General features: G+C 46.2%; 1 protein-coding gene across 10 annotated transcripts in view; it reads right to left on the reverse strand.

The window, feature by feature from the left end:
* Window positions 1-25,411, reverse strand: part of MYH11 (myosin heavy chain 11) — a 153,654-nt gene that overhangs the window by 95,787 nt on the left and 32,456 nt on the right. For all 10 annotated transcript variants that reach the window (XM_005591331.5, XM_005591330.5, XM_005591326.5 and 7 more), the window contains 2 exons: window positions 23,383-23,539; window positions 881-908 (listed from right to left, as the gene is read on the reverse strand). In XM_005591331.5, coding sequence (XP_005591388.1) covers window positions 881-908; window positions 23,383-23,539 — 185 coding nt within the window. The remainder of the gene's footprint in view (window positions 1-880; window positions 909-23,382; window positions 23,540-25,411) is intronic.

A 25,411-nucleotide genomic window follows, 5' to 3' on the forward strand; every position in this document is an offset into this window, starting at 1 on the left:
AGGTTGAACAGGGGAATGCTCTACCTTCTAGTTTCAACTCTCATACTGTAAACAACTGTCCTTTTTGTAGCGTATTTAGTGCCACCTCTTTTTGTATTTTTGTGGCTTTTTGTTAGTTATTTTGCAGTTTAAAATGTCCCTTCAGATATGCTCCCTTTGGCAGCACACATACTAAAACGTCCCCAGCATAGTGCTCAAGTGTTGGCTCATGTTTCCAAGCACAATAAGGTTGTGATATCCATTATGTAAGAAATACACATCAGATAAACTTCATCCAGGCATCAGCCACAGAGCTGCTGACTGTGAGTTCAACGTCAGTGAATCAACAATATATATTAATATGTTACTTGCATATAAATACAATAGTGAAAATTCTCTGAATGATTTTAAAATTGAGTTACTATCTTCTGCCTATGTACCTAAGTCTTCAAAGAAACGGTTACACCAATCACCAAATATGGCTCTGATGTGTTTGTGGCTTGATAATTGTGAAATATTAAAGTGATAGTTTAACATCTTCCTTATTCATACAGATGGCTGTTATGCAACTAGATTAGATTCTGCATATAATATGTTTAGTTCAAGTCCTGGCACACAGTACATGTTCAATAAATGCTAGTTTTTTGGAAGGAGGAGAGGTATGGAACCAAATGATACCAGGTATCATTAAGAGTTTAAGTTTGCCTGCCTCCGCAGAAGAACACATATCACAAATGTTTAATGAGTATCTACACTGTGCCAGGCATAAAGAGAGGCACTTGGAACCATGAAGAAATCAAAGATCTCATGGATCTTTTCTTTCATAGGTTGGATCTCAACTCTGGGGGAAAAAACAACAACAACAACAACAACAACAACAATATAAAGCAGTTCCACTTACGTGCATAGAATGGACTGGTCCTCCCGATCTGCAAACAGAAAGAAAAAAGAGCCATGAATTAAAATGAGCTCTGAGCTAAGGGTCTGGACTTGGCTCCTCCTAGGGCCATTCTAAAGTTCCTCCATGCCGGCCCCACTGGAAGTGACAACAGGTCAGCTGGGCTCATTGCCCAGGCCACAGGGGCCAAGACCAAAGCCAAAAGGGCAGCCCCAAAGTCCAAGAGGCAGCCCCAGAAAGATGCTGGAGCCTGACTGATCCAGGAGTCATTGGCATCCAGCCACATCAGTTCTGGAGGTGTCGCTGGAGGCCCACCCCACCCAGATTAGGATAGGAACCAAACACAGATGTTAGATCTATACAGATTGGAATTCCACTTAGCCACTTCTCTGCTCTGTGGCCTTGGGCAAGTATTCTTAAACTCCATGCCTCAGTTCCTTCATCTGTAATATAGTATTGTGCACATTTGTGGTTTTTTGTAAATCCAGCATCCATTTCCTCTTCTTCCAGAAGCATCTTGTGGTCCTTGAGGTTTCCCCCATCACCCCTGCCATCATGTACAGTCTTAGTGGGACTGCCTCATAAGTACCTTCAACAAAGAGGTAAGAACGTGTTCCAGGCTGCATTGGTCGGACTCTCTGGCCTAAAGCACCAAGCTCAGTCAATGACAGGGAAGCACAGCAGGTGGACAGAGCCCTGAGGCAGACTTTCTTTCTGCCCCTGGACCCAAGCAGCCCCAGTTTCTGTCATTTACCTAGCCTGATTCCCAGTATTCCCGCTGCATCTGTGAGCTCCTCCATACTCCCCTACAAATCCTTTTCCTCTACTAGATGACAGAGTCAGTCTCCGTTATTTACTATCAGAGAAACCCAAAAGATACAGAGGTCATCAAAGAACTAAACATGATTAAGCAGACATTACCCATTACCTTCTACTCTTAAAGAGGCCTCTGACGTGGAGCCAGGCTCTGAAGACCCATTTCCTTCCCAAAGAGAGATCTGAGAACAGTTACCAACACTTTCAACAGTCACCTAATGATGTAGAAATCCCAGCATCATATCTGCTGATAGACAATGCCACAGTGGCAAGCATTTCTTAAATCCACTCCCTGGCTTCAGTCCTACTAGTTCAGTGCTCAGCTCTCACAAGCTTCATTTCAAGTCTCCTAGGCTTGGTTTAACATTGTATCTCTAGTACTGGCAGATAGATAGTAGGTGCTGAACTATACTTGTTAGATAGGTGGGTGGGTGGGTGGATGGATGGATGGATGGATGGATGGATGGGAAGATGAGTAGACGGAAGGAAGGAAGAAAGGAAGGAAGGGTAGATGGGTGAATTGAAGGGTGGGTAGATGGATGGGTGGGTGGATGGATGAATAGACAGATGGATGGGAGGGTGGATGGGTAGGTGGATAGGCAGATAAGTAAGTGAGTAGATGGGTGGGTGGATGCGCAGATGGGTGGGAAGATGGATGGATGGATGGATGGATGGATGGATGGATGGATGGATGGATGGATGGATAGATGAGTAGATGGGTGGAAGGATGGAAGGACAGGTGGATGGGTAAGTGAATGGAAGGAAGGACGGAAGGAAAGAAGGAAGGAAGACAGGATGGGTGGATGGAAGAATGGATGGATAGGTAAATGGATGGGAGGATAAATGGATGGGTGGTTGCGTGAATAGGTAGATAGGTGGCTAGATGGAAGGATGGATAGATGGATAGGTAGAGAGACAGGAAGACAAATGGATGAGTGGGTGGGTGGGTAGGTGGACGAATGGATGGAAAGAAGGAAGGAAGGATGGATGGATAGATGGATAGATAGGCAGGAAGAAAGAAAGAAGAAAGGAGGGAAACGTGGGTAGATAGGTAGGTGGGTGGGTGTATGACTGGGTGGATGGAGAAGGGAAGAATGAGTGGGTGGATGACAGAGTGGATGGCTGGGTGAATGGGAGGGAGGACAAGACTGGATAGGTGGGCAAATGAGAGGGATGGATAGATGGATGGTTGGATGGGAATATGAATGGGAGGATGGATGGGACTGAAGAAGGCAAAGTGAAAGAGGTAACTCTTTCTTCCATCTATAATCTGAAGAGAGAACTGACTGGAGGTGGGCATGTTCCTCGGATCCTATGCCCAACTCCAATCAGTTCTCTCTCTCTTCCCTCAGATTATAGATGGATGTTTAGGTGGCCTGGTTGAACGAAATCCTCAAGACAAAAGGCCTAAAGACTAGTCAACTCTGGAAGTTTCAATTCTGGTGTATTTATGTAATGGCGCATTTAAAATTAGGCAGGCTGGGCACAGTGGTAATGCCTGTACTCCCAGCACTTTGGGAAGGCAAGGAGGGTGGATCACTTGAGTTCAGGAGTTCCAGACCAGCCTGGCTAACATGGTGAAACCCCATCTCCACTAAAAATACAAAAATTAGCTGGGTGTGATGGCACACGCTTGTAATCCCAGCTACTCAGGAGGCTGAGGCAGGAAAATTGCTTGAACTCGGGAGGCAGAGGTTGCAGTGAGCAGAGATCGTGCCACTGCACAGCAGGCTGGGCAACAGAGCAAGACTCTGTCTCAAAAAAATACATGAATAAAATAGGCAGCCATTGAAAAGAAGCAGGCAGAGCTTTATGGATGGACACAGAAAAATCTCCAAAATATATTAAGCTAAACAAAGATGAGGTAGCATAGTGTTATACCTTTTGTGTTTTAAAAAGAGAGATATATAGGTAGGATGCAGTGGTTCATGCCTGTAATCTCAACACTTTGGGAGGCTGAGATGGGAAGATCACTTGAGGCCAGGAGTTCCAGACCAGCCTGGACAACATAGCAAGACCCAGTCTCTAAAAAAAAAAAAAAATTATTTTTTAAAATTAGCTAAGTGTGAGGGACATACCCCTTGTCCCAGCTCCTTGGGAGGCTGAGACAGCAGGATCCCTTGAGCCAAGGAGTTCAAGGTTGCAGTGAGCTGTGATTACACCATGGCACTCCAGCCTGGGCAGTGGAGTGAGACCCTATATCTAAAAACAGGCCTGGGACGGGCGCAGTGGCTCACGCCTGTAATCCCAGCACTTTGGGAGGCTGAGGCGGGTGGATCACCTGAGGTCAGGAGTTCGAGACCAGCCTGGGCAACATGGTGAAACCCATCTCTACTAAAAATACAAAAAATTAGCCACTCATGGTGGCAGGCACCTGTAATCCCAGCTACTCAGGAGGCTGAGGCAGGAGAATCGCTTGAATCCGGGAGGCAGAGGTTGCAGTGGGCTGAGATTGTGCCACTGCACTCCAGCCTGGGCAACAGAGCAAGACTTCAACTCAAAGAAAAAAAAAAAAAAAACAGGAAAAAAAAAATCAAACTTTAATCTCTCCACTATACTCTGGAGACAGACAGATATCCGTGCCTTTAGCTTCCACCCGGGGGGAGAAATTCACTTGAGGACAGAGCAAAATGGGAAACCAGTTTAAATTTTTTTTTTTTTTTTTTTTTTTTTTCCCTGAGATGGAGCCTCACTCTGTAACCCAGGCTGGAGTGCAGTGGCTTGATCTTGGCTCACTGCAACCTCTGTCTCCTGGGTTCAAGCAATTCTCCCACCTCAGAGCCCCCGAGTAGCTGGGATTACAGGCGCGTGCCACCATACCCGGCTAATTTTTATATTTTTTGCAGAGACGGGGTTTTACCATGTTGGCCAGGCTGGTCTTGAACTCCTGACCTCAGGTGATCTACCCACCTCAGTCTCCCAAAGTACTAAAAAATGATTTTTTAAAAGAGGGTGAAAGATAGAAGAACCAGGTTCCCTGTGATTAGAATCCAGGCAGAGAGAACCTCCTGGGACCGGCGCAGACAACCTCCACTATCTTAAGGAGAGATTTTGAGATGGACAGTCAGATGGGCTATGTTGATCCACTACTTCAGGGACAGAGGCAGGCTTTCCTAGCAGTCTTGTGAATCCTAGGCCCAGAGCAGGAGAGATTTATAGGCTCAGATGCTCACAGGCCCCCCAGGAGAGGGAGCAGGCTCCAGGGAAGGCCTGGGAGCTGCTAGCGCGGCTCCGAGCTGGGGACTGCTGGGAGACCTCTGGCCCGACGTTCCCATCGGAAACACACCACTTCCAGGCGTGGGAAGCTTGCAGGGTGCTGGTGACGAGCAGAAGGACTCCATGTGGGTGCTGTCTGCCAACCCACGTGGAGCACAGGGAACTCTAAGATCCTGGAACTTTTTATCTGATTCCTTCCCCAAGCCTGAGCTTGTGTTGGACTCAAAAACAGTGTTCTCCATACAAAGCAGTTTTACCCCTTCCTTGCTTTGCACAGGCGATTTCTTCTGCCCAGTGCACCCACCACCACTTCTCCTCTGGCCTAATCATTCTCTGTTTTTTTTTTTTTTTCCATGGAGGTAAAATTTACACTACATAAAACGAACCATTTTAAAGTGAAGAATTCGAGCCAAGCGCAGTGGCTTATGCCTGTAAACCCAGCATTTTGGGAGACTGAGGCAGCTGGATCTCCTAAAGTCAGGAGTTTGAGACCAACATGGCAAAACCTCGTCTCTACCCAAAAATACAAAAATTAGCTGGGTGCCGTGGTGCACACCTGTAATCCCAGCTACTTAGAAGGCTGAGGCAGGAGAGTCGTGTGCACCGGGGAGGCGGAGGTTGCAGTGGGCTGAGATCGTGCCACTGTACTCCAGCCTGGGTGACAGAGGGAGACCCTGTCTCAAAAAATAGTAATAAAAATAAAAAAATAAATACAGTGCATAATTCAGGGGCATTTAGTACATTCACAGTGTTACATAACTACCACCTCTATCTAGTTCTAAAATATTCTGTCACTCCAAAATGAAACCCCGTACTCATTAAGCAGTCACTCCCCCATAAGCCCTGGGACCACAAATTTGCTTTCTGTCTCTGTGGACTTACCTATTCTAGATATTTCTGCATAAATGGAATTGTACCATGTGTGGCCTTTTGTGTCTGGCTTCCTTCACTTAGCATGTGGCTGAAGTTCATCCATGTTGTAGCAGGTCCCAGACTTTATGCCTATTTGTGGCTGAGTCATATCACGTTGTATGGATAGATCGTATTTTGTTTATCAACAGTTGATGGACGTTTGGCTTATTTCCACCTTTTGCCTATTCTGCACCGTGCTGATATGAACATTCTTGTACAAGTTTTAGTTTGAGTACCTTTTCAATTCTTTGGGTATATATACCCTAATCTGTATTTGAAACATCATCTTGGGAGTCAACTCTTTCACAATACCTTCTCTAACTATGCACTTTTCTAGAGCTGAGTTGGGGACCTTTCCACTTGACCTCCTACCTGCAGGATGGCCATGGACAGTGGTGCATGTTGTACACTGCATAACTCTATGGAGAAACTATTTGCATTGGTCATTGTAGATGTGTGTGTTTATTGTAATAATCTTTCAGCAGATGGAGGAAAAGTGCTTTAAGAAAATGGTACCTTTCTCTAATTCTATAAACGTGAGTGTCATATGGCCTAGTGGCTCCTACGGTGCACAGGTTCTCTCCATTTTAGTAATTATCATCATTGTGATCCTTACTTAACAAATGTGTTAAAACATTTTGGCAGAAGAAGGTACAGATGACATGGAATGATAATAGGCCATCTATCCATGGTATGGTATTCAGAGTTCTTCTTGTTTTTCTTGTCCATATTGGTAAAAATTATGGACTTTACATTATTCATAATATCCAAAAAGTAGAAACAACCAAATGTCCATCAGTGGGTAAATGGTTAAACAAAACGTGGTCTACCCAGACAATGGGATAGTATTCAGCCATGAAAAGAAAGGATGTTATAGCTGGGCGCCATGGCTCATGCCTGAAATTCCAGCACTTTGGGAAGCTGAGGCAGGTAGATTGCTTGAGCCCAGGAGTCCGAAACCAGCCTGGGCAACATGGTGAAACCCTGTCTCTACAAAAACAATGCAAACATTAGCCGGGCATAGTGGCACATCCCTGTGGTCCCAGCTACTCAAGAGGCTGAGGTGGGACAATGGCTTGAGCCCAGGAGGTGGAGGTTGTAGTAAGCTAAGATTGTGCCACTGTACTCCAGCCAGGGTGATAGAGATAGACCCTATCTTAAAAATATATAAATAGTACAAAACCATGATACAACATGGATGAACCTTGACAACATTATGCTAAGTGAAAGAAGCTAGCTGGCTGGGCGCAGTGGCTCACACCTATAATCCTAGCACTTTGGGAGGCTGAGGTGGGCAGATCACGAGGTCAGGAGTTCAAGACCAGCCTGGCCAAGATAGTGAAACCCCGTCTCTACTAAAAATACAAAAATTAGCCAGGTGTGGTGGCACGTGCCTATAGTCCCAGCTACTCAGGAGGCTGAGGCAGGAGACTCACTTGAACCTGGGAGGCAGAGGTTGTGGTGAGCCGAGACCGTACCACTGCACTCCAGCCTGGGTGACAGAGTAAGACTCTGTCTCAAACAAAAAAGAAGCCAGCCACAAAAGGTCACATATGATTCCATTTATATGAATGTCCAGGATAGGCAAATCCATAGAGACAGAAAGTAGATTTGTGAATTCGTGGCTGCCAGAGCTGCGGGTAGGAATATGGAGTGACAAAAATATGTGCATAAGATTTCTTTGGGGGATGATAGAAATATAAAAATTATATTGCAGTGATGGCTGCATAACCATGTAAATTACTAGTGAATTTAGAGAGTTATGCAGACATCACTGCAATATAACTTAGGTGTGAATTGCATCCTTAAAATGAATTTATTTAAATTATACCACATAAAGCTTTTTTAAAAATGATGTTCATTTTATACCGACTCTGGGTGGTTATAAATCTGACTTCTTCCACTTCACACGGGTCTATTAGGTTTCCAACAATTACAAAATTGTTTGTTTTTAATGCTTTTCCCATGAACCAATGAGCTTCTTCCTGAAGGTCAAGGGCTGTGCCTGATCCCGGGTACGAGGAACAATGCCTGACACACAGTAGGTGCTCAGGAAATGCTTATTAATTTGAATTGCTCTCTGGCTCAGAGAGGCAACCGAGGTAGAAGCAATAGAAAATGTATATTCACGTGTTCACATATTCACTCAACAAACGAGTCCTGAGCCAGGTACTGAAAGCATAAAAGTCAATAAGATCTACCTTTTTTTTTTCTTTTCTTTTTTAAGAGATGAGGTCTCACTCTGATGTGCAGGCTGCAGTGCAGTAGCACGATCACAGCTCACTGCAGCCTCGACCTCCTGGGCTCACATGATCCTCCCATCTCAGCCTCCTGAGCAGCTGGGACTACAGGTACATGCCACCATGCCTGGCTCATTTTAAAAAATTTTTTTTGTAGAGACAGGGCCTTACTATATTACCCAGGCTGGTCTCAAACTCCTGGCGGCCTCAAGTAATCCTCCCGCCTCGGCCTCCCAAGTAACCAAAACTATAGGCTCAAGTCAACGCACCTGGCTTCATGGCTTAGATGCCAAGTTTTTTTTTTTTACACCACCTGAGCAGGACAGGAAGCCTTCACAGCAGAGGTGACTACTGAGCAGCATTAAGAAAAATGTGAAAGAATCTCCTGGGGAGAGGTTGAGGCAGAGCATCCCAAGAAGAGGGCCTGGGACAGGAGCTCTGAAGTGGGCAGAGACAGAGTACCAAGTCTTCGTGGAAGCTGGGAAGGCTGGAGCTGGGGGTGGCCGGCCATCATCAGGACCTGCCTGGGTCTGAGCTTCCCACCAGCCCAGATCCCTGGGGCTCATATCACCTCACACCCCATCCTTAAACATGCCTCTCTCCCCTCCTCCTCCCCAGACTCCCTGCCCAACCTTGGATGTGCAAGCTTCCAGGCACGTTTTCTGAGAAGATAAAGGGCTTCAGCGGTTCCTCCCCCGCTGCGGGCCTGAGGACTCCCAGGAGGTACCCAGCTCCCCACAGACCAGCTATTTCGGCCCAAGCCCAAACACAAGCTGGTGGATTCTGGCTGGGGAGCCAGAGCACTGCAGGCTGACCATAAAAGGAGAAAACCCAGAGGGAACTGAGCACAGACCCAGGCTCCCAGTATCTGCCCTTCTTGCTGGTGCCAGGCTGCTGGGGGATCCAGAGAGAGGTAATGAAAACCCGTCTCTGCAGGGCCATCAACACCCCTGGGCTAGTGAAGAAGAAAGGTCTCAGCCTCCATTGTCTGCAGTAAAGTGGCTCTCTACCTAATGCCCTGCAGGGAAGCAGATGCCAGAGGTTCCGGATCTTCTGTGATGTGACTGTGAACGTGGCCACCACACGGCCCTTGACAGTGGGTCCCCGGCAGATGACTGCTAATGCCTGTTGAACTTGTCCTGTCCATGCACTGTGTCCCCAACACACTCCCCAAATTACCCTTATAACAACTGGAATAGGCAGTCATCATCCTCTCAGGACAAGTGAGGAAACTGAGGCACAAAGTAATAGCCTGGGCAGAGCTGGGAGTGGAACCCAACTCTGGAGCCATGCCCTAAGCCACTCTGTAAGTGAGGGCCCTTCTCTTTCTCCAGCCTTCATCTCCCCACGCTGCTCTCCTGGCAGAGTTGGTTAGGATGAGATGCTGAGTAAGAAGAGTTAGTTTGGGAGCCTGTGCTGCACCCAACAAGTATTTTCCAAACCTACAGGAAGCCCTGGTATTTTAAAAGCAGAACTGGGCTGGGTATGGGAGCTCATGCCTGTCATCCCAGTGCTTTGGGAGGCTGAGGCAGGAGGATTGCTTGAGGCCAGGAGTTTGAGACTCAAAGTGAGACCCCTATCTCTATGAAAAAAAAAGTTTTAATTAGCTGGGCACAGAGGTGTGCCCCTGTAGTCCCAGCTATTTGGAAGGCTGAGGCAGGAAAATTGCTTGAGCCTAGGAGTTTGAGGTTACAGGGAGCTATTATTGTGCCACTGGACTCTAGCTTGGGTGACACAGTGAAACTCTGTCTCTAAAAAAAATAATAAAAACATGAAAGCAGAACTGGCCAGTGAAGGGCTGTAGGAGACAGGAAAACCAATGTTCTCCCCCTCTTGGGCCTCCACTCCTACCTCCTACATTCTCCCCTTTCTCTCTGTTCCAGCCCCAGCAGCCTCATAGAACCTATATCAAGTTCCCTAGTCAAACCTACACGTCACCTTCCAAGGAGTCCTCCCCTGTCCTCCCAAGGCTCCTAGGGCTACAGTTCCCCACTCCCTGGACCTCCTCTTCTTAGCAGCTACTTGTGGGATGATTCAATTCATATTAACACATACACACAGGAGGCTATGTCTAGGGCAACATCTAACAATCAATACTGTTAGAATGACCGGGCATGGTGGGTTACATCTGTAATTCCAGCACTTTGGGAGGCCGAGGTGGGAGGATTGCTTGAGGCCAGGAGTTCGAGACCAGCCTGGGTAACATAATGAGACCCCGTCTCTACAAAAAGTTAAAAAATTAGCCAGGCATGATGATCTGCACCTGTGGCCCCAGCTATTTGGGAGGCTGAGAGGGGAGGATCACTTGAGCCTAGGAGTTGGAGGCTGGAGTGAGCTATGAGTGCACCACTGCACTCCAACCTGGGCAACAGGGCAAGGCCTTGTCTCACAAAAAAATACTGTTGGATAAAGAAGGGAATAGGGAGCCAGACTCCCCAGAGGCTGGGAGGACACTGAGCGGGGAGGTGCCTGACAAATGCAATTTAACAAGGAAGGTGCTGGCCAGGCACTGTGGGTCATGCCTGTAATCCCAGCACTTTGGGAGGCCGAGGTGGGTGGATTGCTTGAGCTCAGGAGTTCAAGTCCAGCCTGAACAACATAGTAAAACCTCATGTCTACAAAAAATACAAAATTTAGCCAGTTGTGGTGGTGCATGCCTGTACGCAGCTACTCTGGAGGCTGAGGTGGGAGGATCACCTGAGCCTGGAGAGGCTGAGGCTGAGTGAGCCGAGATCACACCACTACACTCCAGCCTGGGCAACAGAGTGAGACCCTGTCTTTAAAAAAAAAAAAAAAAAGTGAACTTTTCATAAGTCAGAGCACCAAACAGCTACTCCTAGCATCTCTGTAAAGACTGAGCCAGACAGACAGAGCCACTGTCCCCCCTCATTCCTCATTCCCAACCAGGTCAGACAGAGAGCTGACAGTCACTGCAAAATCCACAAGAGACAGAGAAGCATTTGGCTGTACCCCTTCCTGGAGATGTGTCTGCAGCAGCACTGCCTCTGCAGCGAAACAGCTGGGAACTACTTCTTGGCTCCACCCTATCACCTCTGCCCCCAGGGCCCATTTCCTCACCAGGAAAATCGATAAACATCCAGACCTTTCAAGGGCATGAAGATGATTGAAAGAGATTGGATTCAGAAAGAGCTTAAAATTACCCACAGCACATTTAAGAGCTTAGTAATTGCCATTAATCTCATCCTTATCATCATCATAATATAAAATAGTGATCTAAGGAAGAGGTTATAGACAGCAGTAATTCTGAATCAGCAGGACAGGATATTCAACCCCTTTCTGATTACGAGGTGATATGGTCTGAATGTCCATGTCTCCCCCAAATTCATGTTCTGGAATCCTCACCCCCATGAATTTGGAGGTGGGGCCTTTGGGAGGTGATGAGATCATGGGGGTTCGATCCTCATGAATGGGATTAATATCCTCCTAAAAGACCCAGAGAGCTAGCAGGTCCCCTCCACCACGTGAGACACAGCGAGAGGGCACCACTAGGCCCTCACCAGACACCAAGCTTGATCTTGGACTTCCCAGCCTCCAGAACCGCGACAAACAAATATCCATTTAAGAGCCACCTAGTCTATGGTATTTTGATATAGCAGCCTTAACAGACTAAGACACAAGGCCCATACTAGTCCCTTAGCCTTTAGGGGGCCTCAGTTACCTCTTCTATTATATGGGGACAAGAGTACTACACTATCTATACCACGCTACCTTGGAGGGAAGAGTAACATTCTGAGGGCAGAGAAGCAGGGTCCCCAAGTTTGACTTTCGGTTCCAGGGCCAAGTCACTCGGTGTGCTGAGCTTTCCATATCGATCAAATGGGGAGGCTGACACCCGCCCTGTGTGGTGCTGGTGAGGGCTGAGCAATGTGGGATTGATGGAGCAGTGAGCCCAGGACCTGACGTATCGCACGGACCCTGAGGACATCAGTGCCCTTCCTCTCTCTGCCCGTACTGGGGAGCAGCCTCAGGGGAGTTGGGTGAGCAGGAACCAGCCCCCAGGGGGCTGCCGATCTTGGGCAGAAGGATACAGCTGAGTGTGGGAACTTGCAAAGTGGAGAAAGTGGTTTGGATCACTCCACCCACAGAATTGTCTTAAGCTTAGAGAGGACTCAGCCAAGAGCCCCAAGCTGATAAAGGCTGGCTGTTATTTCTTTTTTTAATCCCCTGAGAGTGGCCATTTGTTGCTAATGAGGTGAGGACAAAACATTACTTGTGGCTATCTTGCACAGGGCAAGTACAGACTGCTCAGAATGGAATCTTATCTGCCTTTCCTGCCCCTCCCACACCCCAGGGACCCATGGAGGGGGCTCCAAAGTGGTTCTTGTCTGGAGGGCTTTAATGGTGCTTTTCTCCTATTCATCACCTTCATTTATTGAACTCAGCTCCAGCCTCCTAAGCTTTGAGCCGTCAACACTCTGAGATGTAAGACAGTAGACAGCCTTCTGTGGGATTGAGGGGGATCCCTGTGGTTGCCCAGTGTCACCGACTGACCAGCAGGGCTCCGGCTTTGGAGTCAGGATAATCCAAGTGTATATTTGGCTCTGACACTTAACAAATCTTCAGCAAGTTCTCCGCTCCTCTGAGTCTGTTTTCCCAGCTATAAAAGGGGGCTAATAATAGTTCTTGCCGCTAGCGTTGGATCACCCAGTAAACCTTGTAAGCATATGCCGAGGGCACACCCACACAGGCATGCACATGAAAGAAGAATTCCATAGTCACCATTTCAAAGCACCACCAAGATAAACATCATGGGAAAAATAACAACTTTAGGCTGGGCACAGTGGCTCACGCCCATAATCCCAGCACTTTGGGAGGTCAAGGCAGGAGGATCACTTGAGGCCGGGAATAAGAGACCAGCCTGGGCACTACAGTGAGACCCTATCTCAAAAAAAAAAAATTTTGTTTTTTCACTAGGCATGGTTGGCTCACACCTGTAACCCCAGCACTTTGGGAAGCCTAGGCAGGTGGATCACTTGAGCTCAGGAGTTCAGGACCAGCCTGGGCAACATGGTGAAATCCCATCTCCACAAAAAATACAAAAATTAGCTGGGTGTGATGGTGTGTGGCTGTAGTCTCAGCTACTTGGGCAGCTGAGGTGAGAAACTGGAGCCTAGGAGGTCAAGCCTGCAGTGAGCTGTGTTCGTGCCATTGCACTCTAGCCTGGGTGACAAAGTGAGAACCTGTCTCAAAAATGAAAAAAGGCTGGGCACAGTGGCTCATGCCTGTAATCCCAGCACTTTGGAAGGCTGAGGTGGGTGGATCATCTGAGGTCAGGAGTTCAAGACCAGCCTGGTCAACAAGGCTGTCTCTACTCAAAATGCAAAAATTAGCTGAGAATGGTGGTGCACACCTGTAATCCCAGCAACTCAGGAGGCTGAGGCAGGACAATCATTTGAACCTGGGAGGTGGAGGCTGCAGTGAACTGAGATTGCGCCATTGCACTCCAGACTGGGCAACAGGGGCAAAACTCCATTTCAAAACAAACAAACAAACAAACAAAAAACCATCTTTTTTTTTCTTTTCTTTTTTTTTTTTTTTAATTAGCTGAGCATGGTGGTGCATCTCTGTAGTCTCAGCTACTGAGGCAGGATTGCTGAACCCAGGAGTCTGAGGCTGCAGTGAGTTATAATCACACCACTGCACTCCAGCCTGGGCAACAGAGCAAGACCCTGTCTCTAAAAAAAGCAAAAACAAAAAACAATTTTGTCAGCCTTCCTTACTTCATATATATATACACATACATATATATATATATATGTTATATATATATATGACATATGCCTGCACCATAATAGTTTCAGGACTTAGTTTTAAAATTCCTAATCTGGTCCTGTCCACCTTGCAGGTTTGTGGTAAAGATTAACTGAGAATATTTCTGTAAAGCCCTGAGCTTTATAGGAAGCATATAATAAAAATCCATGATTATTATTATCATCACTTCTTTGTAAAAGAAGGCATGAGAGACTTCCCATGAGAAGATGGTATGCTGAGTGCATGCATTTAGCTCTCTTCCTTCCTAAACCTTGCTAAAGTAACACTAAAAGACTTTCCAAAAATACATGAACCAGTTTAGCCAGGTGTGGTGGCTCATGCCTGGAATCCCAGCTCTTAGGAAGGCACAGGTGTGAGGAAAGCTTGAGCCTGGGAGTTCAAGACCTGCCTGGGAAATATAACAAGACCCCATTCTCCACACAAAAGGGGGGAAAAGGTGGAAAAAAAAAAGTGTAAAAAGGCCGGTGTGGTGGCTCATGCCTGTAGTCCCAGCAGTTTGGGAGGCTGAGGTGGGTGGATCACCTGAGGTCAGGAGTTCGAGACCAGCCTGGCCAACCTGTCTCTACTAAAAATACAAAAATTAGCTGGGCATGGTGGCATACACCTGTAATCCCAGCTACTCAGGAGGCTGAGGCTGGAGAATCGCTTGAACCCAGGAGGCGGAGGCTGCAGTGAGCTGAGGTCGCGCCACTGCACTCCAGCCTGCATGACAAGAGGGAGCACGCCATCTCAAAAAAAGAAAAGTGTAAAAATACATGAGGCAGTTTAAAAAGAACTAGAGAGGGGAGAACAGCAAAGCCACCTTGGAAGCCAGTAAATGGGATAAGCGTTGACAAGTACCAAGAAAAATGCCAGACACAGTGGCTCACGCCTGTAATCCTAACACTTTGGTAGGCTGAGTTGGGTGGATCACCTAAGGTCGGGAGTTCGAGACCAGCCTGACCAACGTGGTTAAACCATATCTCTATTTAAAATACAAAAATTAGCTGGGCCTGGTGGCAAATGCCTGTAATCCCAGCTACTTGGGAGACTGAGGCAGGAGAATCACTTGAACCTGGGAGGCGGAGGTTGCAGTGAGCTGAGATCATGCCATTGCACTCCAGCCTGGGTAACATGAACGAAACTCCATCTCAAAAAAAAAAAAAAAAAAAAAGTACCAAGAAAAAACTCTAAGACAACGAGGAAAGGTGAGAAACAACCTAATTTCAACACAGAATTCCCCATTTCTACCCCAAACCTCAGAAACTGGCAACACCAGGGGCCTCTGGAAGAGAAGATAAAGGAGAAGACAAAAACATAAGGACTGGGTCAAATATAAGGCACTGTTAGACCCTTCGGATACCTTCTATACTCCTTGAAGCCATGTGACTGCCTTTCTCACACCCCACAGAAGGTGGTGGATTTAGTCTCTGGTGAGGGTTAAACAGAGGGTCTCTGTCCTGGGGGAACACCAGGAACCATACTGAAAGGAGGGTAATGTATAAATTTCACCCCACATTTTGAAACCCTCGGTTTCTTTTCAACTAGACCCTCAAAATGATGTTAGACAGATCTTTAACCTCTAGGCAGATTTTTCTACAGACCTTTTCTGAAGAATCAGATTAGCCCATGAACAAAAGACTGAAAGACTAATCAGAAGTGTCCTAATGGGGTGGCCCAGCTCTTTCATATTATAGTCAAGCACATCAGCAAGCCCATCCTACAAGCACTGAGCTTCCATCAACTCTTTGGTATCCTATGCACTAAAGCATCCAGGAGGAATGGATAGCCAAGAATCCCAAGACATCTGAAGAAATCCACTAATATGACAGACAGAAGTTAAAACAAATAAATAGGAAAATATGTATCTTGGAGGAAATAGACTATGCATTAAATATCCTTTGAGAAACAGGATATCACATCCACAGAAAAAGAATGTCATATGAAAGAAACATTTATAAATAAAATAGAATTTTTGGAATTTAATAAAATATATACGAAAAATTTAAAACACAATGGAAGGGTTATGGAAAAAAGTTGAGGTAAGTGCCCAGAAAATAGAATTAAAAACAGTAAGTGATGAAAACGACAAGAGAAAGAGATTAAAATTATACGATCAGGCCGGGCACGGTGGCTCACGCCTGTAATCCCAGCACTTTGGGAGGCCAAGGCAGGCGGATCACAAGGTCAGGAGATCGAGACCACGGTGAAACCCCGTTTCTACTAAAAATACAAAAAAAATTAGCCGGGCGCGGTGGCCGGCGCCTGTAGTCCCAGCTACTCAGGAGGCTGAGGCAGGAGAATGGCGTGAACCCGGGAGGCGGAGCTTGCAGTGAGCCGAGATTGCGCCACTGCACTCCAGCCTGGGCGACAGAGCGAGACTCTGTCTCAAAAAAAAAAAAAAAAATAAAATAAAATAAAATAAAATAAAATAAAATTATACGATCGGTCTAGGAGTTCCATTATGGAAATAAAAAGACTCCTAGGAAAAAGAAACAGAGAACACAGCGAGAAAGAAAGCACCGAAGAAATAATTTTCAAAATTTCCCAGAATTTGTGGACACAAGTTTACAGATTAATTGGGCCACTAAGTGTCCAGCATAATGGATAAAAATGGACTCATAGAAAGTCCCATTATCAGCCGGGCGTGGTGGCTCACGCCTGTAATCCCAGCACTTTGGGAGGCCGAGGCGGGCGGATCACAAGGTCAGGAGATCGAGACCACAGTGAAACCCCGTCTCTACTAAAAATACAAAAAATTAGCCGGGCGCGGTGGCGGGCGCCTGTAGTCCCAGCTACTCAGGAGGCTGAGGCAGGAGAATGGCGTGAACCCGGGAGGCGGAGCTTGCACTGAGCCGAGATCGCGCCACTGCACTCCAGGCTGGGCGACAGAGCGAGACTCCCTCTCAAAAAAAAAAAAAAAAAAAAAAAAAGAAAGTCCCATTATCATGGCAGCAGGGGGAATGAAGACAGTCTAAAAGCTTCTAGAGAAGGAGGAAAAACAAAAAACAGTCACGTACAAAGGATCAAGAATATTCTCAGCCAGGAAGGTGAATATAATCACACACACACACACACGAATCAGATTGGGTTTCATTTTCTCAAAACTGAAACTAGAAGGCAACAATGCAAATGTCTTAAAAAGCTCAGTCAAGAAAGTTATTTATAACCTTCTGAAAACAACTTTCTTGCCTGAAATTTTAAACCCAGCTAAACTATCCTGTAAATGTTAGAGAAGCATCAAGCCTCTCAGATATGCAAGTTCCCAATGCCTCACAATCACATACATCCTTTCTTGAGAAGCTACTGGACGAAGTGCTTGCTTTAAGCCAGAGAGTAAAGCAAGAAAGAGGAAGACATGAAAACTCGGAAATAAGGAATCCATTATGAAAGCATTACAGGGAATTTCAAGGATGGTGAAAAAGATCCTACATGACAGCTACCAGCTGTAGAGAAAGCCAGGGCAGATTAGAAGGCTATAGTAGAAATCACCTTCAAGGAGATTATATCAACACATTTCTGGACATATTAAAAGGAGATTAACACATTTAGAAGGAGGATTTGGGGCAGAATTGGTGGTTAAGTACATGAAAAACAAGGTTGGGAGAAAAAAAGGCAATTGCTAACTCCAGGAAAAAGAAAAGTCATACAGAAAAAAGAAAAGTAGTCACAAAGCAGTGCAAAGCTCAGCTTTGAATAACATTTACATAATCATAATAATGTAAACTCTAGATAGCATTACATAGTCATAATAATGGAAACTGAACACTGAGTTTGTAAAAACTAAGATAAAATTATATTGGGACTCTATGAGATAAGGCATATGTGTTGGAACAAGGAAGTAGGGGCAAATCCAGGGGGTGAATGAGCTAAATTTCATCTTTCATGGAGGAAAGTCAACAGATGATACCTAAAACTGAAAAGAAAATTAAGATAGCAGCATATTCCCAACTCCTTTGAGGCAGCAAAGGGCTGAGCTCTGGCTCTGAGCTCCCTGCCACAGTATACTAGTCAACCCCTCTAACTGGCTCCTCCCACACTCATCATACCCATTCTCACCCCTACATTTATGCTTATATTATTCTTGGCTAAAAAGCCATCCCTGTCCCCTTTCTCTCATCTTAGCAAACCATTCTTCGAGGCTTATAAAGCCCCACCTCTGCCAAATAACCCACCCCATCTATCCTGACCCTGGTAGTTTCCTTTCTATAAATAATTCTAATAATTCATTCATTCAACAAATATTAGCTGAGCAGCTACTATGTGCCAGGCACCAGAAAATGTGCTGGAGATACAATGATGAACATGCAGAGAAGGATGCAGTTTATGGGTCCTCAGGAATTTACTGTCCATGCGACACAACTGCAATGCTTCCTCTTATATTCAGTGCATGTGTGTTACCCATCCCTCCTCAATCCTGCCTTTTCACACCCCATCTTTTCCATGAAGAACTCAAGGAAGAAGCCACGTGTACTAGCTTTCCCTATCCACCTTCACGGTAAGCTTGGTGTGGATCCCAGCCCAGTGACTTAACAGAATGAGGCAGTGCCATTTATCAATGGAGTCAACACACTGGGCCTACACATTTCTTCACAAAAAACAATTTCCTACTTGGGAATGGGGGAAAAAATTAAGCAGATGAACAGAACTCTTCCCAAGTTTAAATTTTTCTGCATAGTTTTTGAGATTCTTTTTATTTTTGGAGTCCACCGTCAATGATTCGCCACAAAGCACCAGGTCATGCCAAAATAGACGAGTGCACAGCAGCTGTTGGTTAACATTTAAATTAAGAGTTTATCTTTTATGGATGTGTGTACTCATGGTTGTTATTTTCTTTCTTTCTTTTGAGGCAGGGTCTTACTATGTTGCCAAGGCTGGAGTACCATAGCATGATCATAGTTCACTGCATTCTTGAAGTCCTGGGCTCAAGTCATCCTCCTGCCTCAGCCTCCAGAGTAGCTAGGACTACAGACTCACGCCACTGTGGCCAGCTAATTATTTCTTTTGTAGAGACAAGAGCTCACTATGTTGCCCAGTCTGGTCTCTAACTCCTGGCCTCAAGTGGTCCTCCTGCCTGGGACTCCCAAAGTCCTAGGACTGGAGACATGCTGCTGTGCTCAGTCATGAATGTCATTTCCTACTGGAGCTTACTATGTGTCAAGTGAACATTTCTAAGTAGTTTCAGAGAGCTGACTATGCAATTTTGTGTTAAAACCTAGAGCCCAGGAGGAATCAAATACATGAAAACAGGGTGCCCTTGTCAATTACAACATTGCCCCACAGTTAAGAGGTGGTCTAGGGGAGGCGTCTCAAACCACTGTACCACCGACTGGTACTGCACAGCAGGAGGTGAGTAGTGGGCTTCATCTGTATTTACAGCCACTCCCTGTCACTCCAATTACCACCTGAGCTCTGCCTCCTGTCAGATCAGAGGCGGCATTAGATTCTTATAGAACCACGAACCCTATTGTGAACTGTACGTGTGAGGGATCCAGGCTGTGTGCTCCTTATGAGAATCTAATGCCTGATGATCTGCCACTGTCTCCCTTATCCCCAGATGGGACCGTCTAGTTGCAGGAAAGCAAGCTTAGTGCTCCCACTGATTCTACATTATGGTGAGTTGTATAATTATTTCACTATATATTACAACGTAATCATAAAGTGCACAATAAATGTAGTACGCTAGAATCATCCCGAACCATCTCTCTCCTGTGGTCCATAGAAAAACTGACTTCCACGAAACTCATCCCTGGTGTCAAAAAGGTTGGGGACTGCTGGTCTAGGAAAGCAAAACTCCCCATAACACAAAAATATTCTTCAATGACGACATGAGCTATCGAACTCCACCAAAACCTCCTTCTCCGCCACCTACAATTCAATGGCTTCACCTTGCCAATTAATTGAGTGTCAATATCCACCATCATGATACGAACACAAAACAAAGTGGCAGCTCTGCGAAATAAGGTGCAGTGACTGGCAAAGTCAGTGGCCTTGGAAAGGCCAAAAAAAGATTCAGGGGCCGAGTGCAGTGGTGCACGCCTGTAATCCCACCACTTTGGGAGGCCAAGGCGGGCGGATCACCTGAGGCCAGGAGTTCAGAGTTCAAGACCAGCCTGACCAACATGGTGAAGTCCCATCTCTACTAAAAATACAAAATTAGCTGGGCATGATGGTGCATGCCTGTAATCCCAGCACTTTGGGAGGCCAAAGCGGTGGATCACAAGGTCAGGAGATCGAGATCAACCTGGCTAACACGGTGAAACCCCATCTCTACTAAAAATACAAAATTAGCCAGGTGTGGTGGCGCATGCCTGTAATCCCAGCTACTTGGGAGGCAGAGGCAGTAGAATTGCTTGAACCCAGGAGGTGGAGGTTGCAGTGAGCTGAGATCACGCCACTGCACTCCAGCCTGGGCAGCAAGAAGGAAACTTCATCCAAAAAAAAAGAAAAAGAAAAAGAAAAAAGAAAGGAAAAGATTCAGGGCAATTTACAGCTGAATGTATGCTAAGACAACAGGGGCTTTGAGAGACTTAAACACCAAAGAAGTAAAAGAAGCCCTTAGGAAAACTGGTAACCCATCAAATAAATCTATAAGAATGATCCTCTTTAGCTCAGGCTGCGGAAGTCAAGCATGACATGACATGACATGACAAGTCAAGCATGACATGTTTTACACTCTCACATGATTTCATCCCTCACCCCAAAAAAAGTTATGGAAAAAATTTATTTATTTTATTTTACTCTTAATTTAATTTACTCTTAATTTATTTTACACTGAATCTACAAATTAGCACCTACTTGTCATTAAAATAAAATTCTTATTACATGTAAGATGAAATTAACCTGTTTTTATAATTTGCAATATCGTTTTTCTTTTCTTTTCTTTTGAGACAAGGTCTGGCTCTCTCACCCAGGCCGGAGCGCAGCGGCATGATCTCAGCCCACTGCAACCTCTACTTCATGGTCTCAAGCGATCCTCCCACCTCAGCGTACCGAGAAGCTGGACTACAGGTATGTGCTACCACACCAAAGTAGTTTTTGTATTTTTTGTAGAGACAGGGTTTCACCATATTGCCCAGGCTGGTCTCAAACTTATGACCTGAAGCAATCCACCCATCTGGGCTTCCCAAAGTGCCGGGATTACAGGCATGAGCCCCTGTGCCCATCCTGCAATGTCATTTTTCAAGTTCAGTCAAATATTGTGCCCACTTTCTTTCCCTCCTCCACACATACTATCTACAGTGAAACTTTGGTCTCTGTGATCTTTTTCTGGAACAAATTATCTTCAGACAGTAAAAATTTCCTTCATTTCATGCCATTTAGCTCAGTTAGTGTAATGAAAGGTCATATAACAAAATGTTAATAGTGATGAGTTTTGGATGATAGACTCATAGGTGCCAGCAAGTTCTCTTTTACTTAAATATATGTTTAAGTTTTTCTAGAATGGATATACAATCTTAAAGACGTTTTAAAGTTACAAATAAATTTTTTGAGAGCACTGTAGAAATGCTTACCCATCTGTCGCTCCCCTCCTTCTTTGCTAACAGAATTTTCTTTCTTTTTGGTATTTAGATTAAAATGTGCTTAGCGGGACCTCCCTCGGCTCCAGAAAAGAACCAGGAATTGCCAGGCATGGTGGCTCATGCCTGTAATCCCAACAGTTTGGGAGGCCAAGGCAGGCAGATAACTTGAGGTCAGGAGTTCGAGACCTGGCCAACATGGCAAAACCCGGTCTCAACTAAAAGTACAAAAAATCAGCCAGGCATGGTGGCACACACCTGTAATCCCAGCTAGTCTGGAGGCCGAGGTGGGAGAATCACTTGAACATGGGAGGCAGAGGTTGCTGTGAGCTGAGATCATGCCACTGCATTCCAACCTGGGCAACAGAGTGAGACCCTGTCTCAAAAAAAAAAAAAAAAAAAAAAAAAGAACCAGAAATGGTTCAAACAAATCATAAACACTCCAGTCCCCTTTGCCAGTGATTGCTTTAGGGGTTCGCATATGACCAAGTTTCTCCCTGATTAAAAAAAAAAAAAAAAAAAGAGACACAGGAGAAGAACCTTATCTTCCACTTCCTTCATGCTTTTGGATATTATCACATGAAAATATGATATCTGGAACTATGGCTACCACTTTGTGACCAAGAGGAAGAAGCTGAGAAAAATCCTAAGAAAGTCAACCCTGAAATCAGCCACTAGGCTTCCTGTTATATGAGGCAATTAACTCCTACTGGTTAAGCCACGTTAGTTAGGTGTTATCTTACTTGCAACCAAATACCCCAAATGATAAGAACACTGAGGTCTGTGATGCTCAGCTTCCGAAAGATGTATACGAACCATTTTGTAAATACTCTTCCATCAAGAGAGACCACAAAGAATGTGTGTGTGTTTGTGTGTTTAATACAAAGACAGATACCTAACTCCAGGAGCTGTCACTTTACAACCAGAGATTACATCTCCAAGATTGTCCTTGCAAGGCTCCACCTGCTGGTCGTTGGAGGTAATGGCAGGCCCTGCCTAGAGGGGCCAAGGTTCTGGTCCTACCTGTGGAGTCCGGCTAACTGTCAGAAAGTCCGGGCACTTATACCCGAGCCTCTACCTTGGGGGCGGGGTCGTGGCATCTCTCATGCACACCTGGATTCCTGCCTCAAGAACTTCCAGAACTGGGCTCCTCTCAACTCCCAGCTCAGATCCCTGGGTTCCCACCTGTTGGTGCCCTTTTAGAGGGGGTGTGACTTTTGGGGCTTCTTGTACCCTTTGCCTGAAGTGGGAGGATCGCCTGAGGCCAGGAGTTCGAGACCAATCAGGATACCAATATCCTGTCACTTCAAAAAAAAAAAAAAAAAAACCTTTTTAAAATTAGCTTGACATGGCAGTCCACGCTTATAGTTCCAGCTACTTGGGAAGCTGAGGCAGGAGAATTGCTTGAGCCCAGGAGGCGGAGGTTGCAGGGAGCCGAGATCTCACCACTGCACTTCAGCTGGGTGAGAAAGTGAGACCCTGTCTCAAAAATAATAAAATAATAGTAAAAATAGTAACATATAAACATGAAGGTAGCAGGCACAAGTCTTAAGTTTGGAAAAACCAGCATTAACAATCTTCACAAGAAGCTACAAGACAGACACTATCACCCCTTTTGACAGATGAGGAAACTGAGGCTGAAGAGGAAAAGATATTTACCCACAGTCCCACAGGGGTTGAGGAACGGGTAGGTGGCAACACAGACCATGATGGCTCAGCCCCAGAGCTGTTCCCCACCCTCTTCCCATCCTTTGCAGACAGCTGGTCCGGCAGGGCCCTTGGGCAGTGGGCCCCAGAGCCGGAGCTGGAACAGGCCCATGCCCGTATTTGCCCAAGCTCTCCGCTCTCCCTCACCCTCCCAGGCTGCAAACACAGATGTTCCTTTTGCTTTTTCCCTTTTTCAGCCACAGGACTCCTGGTCCCTGGCATTGCCTGCCAAACTCCACATTCCTGGCAAGAACTGCAGACAAGCAGGACAGGAGGGGCTCCCTGGAGCTGGCCCCGTGCAGCCCTCGCTGGGTTCACTCACCTTGAAGCATGCTCCGGTAGGCCGTGTCTGCGATGGCGTAGATGTGAGGCGGCATCTCATGCCTCTTCTTGCCCTTGTACATGTCAACGATCTTCTCCGAGTAGATGGGCAGGTGTTTATAAGGGTTGACCACCACGCAGAAGAGGCCAGAGTACGTCTGCAGACAGAGAACCCAGCTTACTTCCAGACCTCCTCCAGGAAGACAGATCTCACAGAAGCACTCAATATTCTCATTTGAGAGATGGGGAAACTGGAGCTTGGAGTCTTAGTAGGAAACCCTGGGCCTCTCTGGTATTCCAGGTATGGGGGAAGAGGAAAAAGGGCGAGAGTGGGTCTCCAGGCTGCCTATGTTATATTTTGCAACTGTAGGGGGGTTTGTGTTTGTTCTGAGATGAGGTCTCACTCTGTCACCTAGGCTGCAGGACAGTGGTGTGAACATGACTCGCTGCAGCCTTGATTTTTCTGGACTCAGGTGATCCTCCCACCTCAGCCTCCCGAGTAGCCAGGACTACAGGCAGGCACCACCAGGCCTGGCTGATGTTTGTATTTTTTTGTAGAGACGTGGGTTTCACCGTGTTGCCCAGTCTGGTCTCGAATTCTGGGGCTCAAGCAATTCTCCCATTTCAGCCTCCCAAAGTGCTGGGATTATAGGTGTGAGCCATTGTACCTGCCCAAACTGTGGAGTTTTGAAGAGCTCTGGGTTCGAATCTCAGTTCCACTCCCCTGAACTGTCACTTTACCTCCCTGGTCCTCACCGGCTTAAATGACAGCCACCATTCATTGAACATTTACTATGTGTCGGGCACCAAACTAAGCACTACACAGGATCTGTTTTTGGTCGATTAAATGCTCAATCATATGAAATGCTCATCATTTAACAGGTGGCATAGAATGTGAACAGCACAATTCAGATATTAACTCAAGAACATTTAATAAAGAGACTGTTTACAGATATGTGTGCAGAATTAAAGAACCCAACCAGTGATGGGAGCAGTTAAGTCTGAAGAGCAAGAACACAAGAGAATGTTGTTTACTACTTTTTTTTTTTTTTTTTTGAGACAGCATCTTGCTCTGTCGCCCAGGCTGCAGTATAGTGGGGTGATCTTGGCTCACTACAACCTTGAGTTTCTAGGCTTAAATGACCCTCTCGCCTCAGACTCCCAAGTAGGTGGTATCACAGGTGTGCACAACCATGCCCAGGTAATTTTATTTTATTTTTTGTAGAGACAGGGTTTCACCATATTGCCCAGACCGGTCTCGAACTCCTGAGCTCAGGCGATGCGCCCGTCTCAGCCTCCCAAAGTGCTGGGATTACAGGTGGGAGCCACTGCACCCAGCCAGAGAGGGAATGTCATTAACTGAACATTGGAGACATAGAAAGTCACACAGCCCTAAAAAGGGGCTGTCCAGAGGGAGCTGCAGCCATTCAGAAACACACCTGCAAAAACCATGTTCCAGGAGGGAGGGAGGAAAAGGTAATAATCCTCCAACCTCTCTCTTCTCCCACCACCCTCTGATCTCTTTCTGGGACCTCCCAATGTCCATATCTAAGAAGAAACCCCAGTGACTCAGTCTCTAGAAGATGGCAGAGGCATCTCTTTATGGAGGTTTTTCTTGGTTTTTGTTTCTTTTTTTTTTTGAGACAGAGTCTCACTCTGTCGCCCAGGCTGGAGTGCAGTGGCACAATCTCTGCTCACTGCAACCTCTGCCTCCTGGGTTCACGTGGTTCTCCTGCCTCAGCCTGCCGAGCAGCTGGGACTACAGGTGCCCGCCACCACGCCTGGCTAATTTTTTTGTATTTTTAGTAGAGACGGGGTTTTACTGTGTGAGCTGGGATGGTCTCGATCTCCTGACCTCTTGATCCGCCCACCTCGGCTTCCCAAAGTGCTGGGATTACAGGCGTGAGCCACCGCGCCCAGCCACTTTATGGAATCTTCACAACTACTCAGTAACAGTGATTTCCCCACTGCCCATTTGACAGGAGGGCAAAGTGAGGCGTGGTGAGGTTGTCACCAGATTACACAGCTGG

This window comes from Macaca fascicularis, chromosome 20 (assembly GCF_037993035.2).
Source record: "Macaca fascicularis isolate 582-1 chromosome 20, T2T-MFA8v1.1".
NCBI lineage: Eukaryota > Metazoa > Chordata > Mammalia > Primates > Cercopithecidae > Macaca > Macaca fascicularis.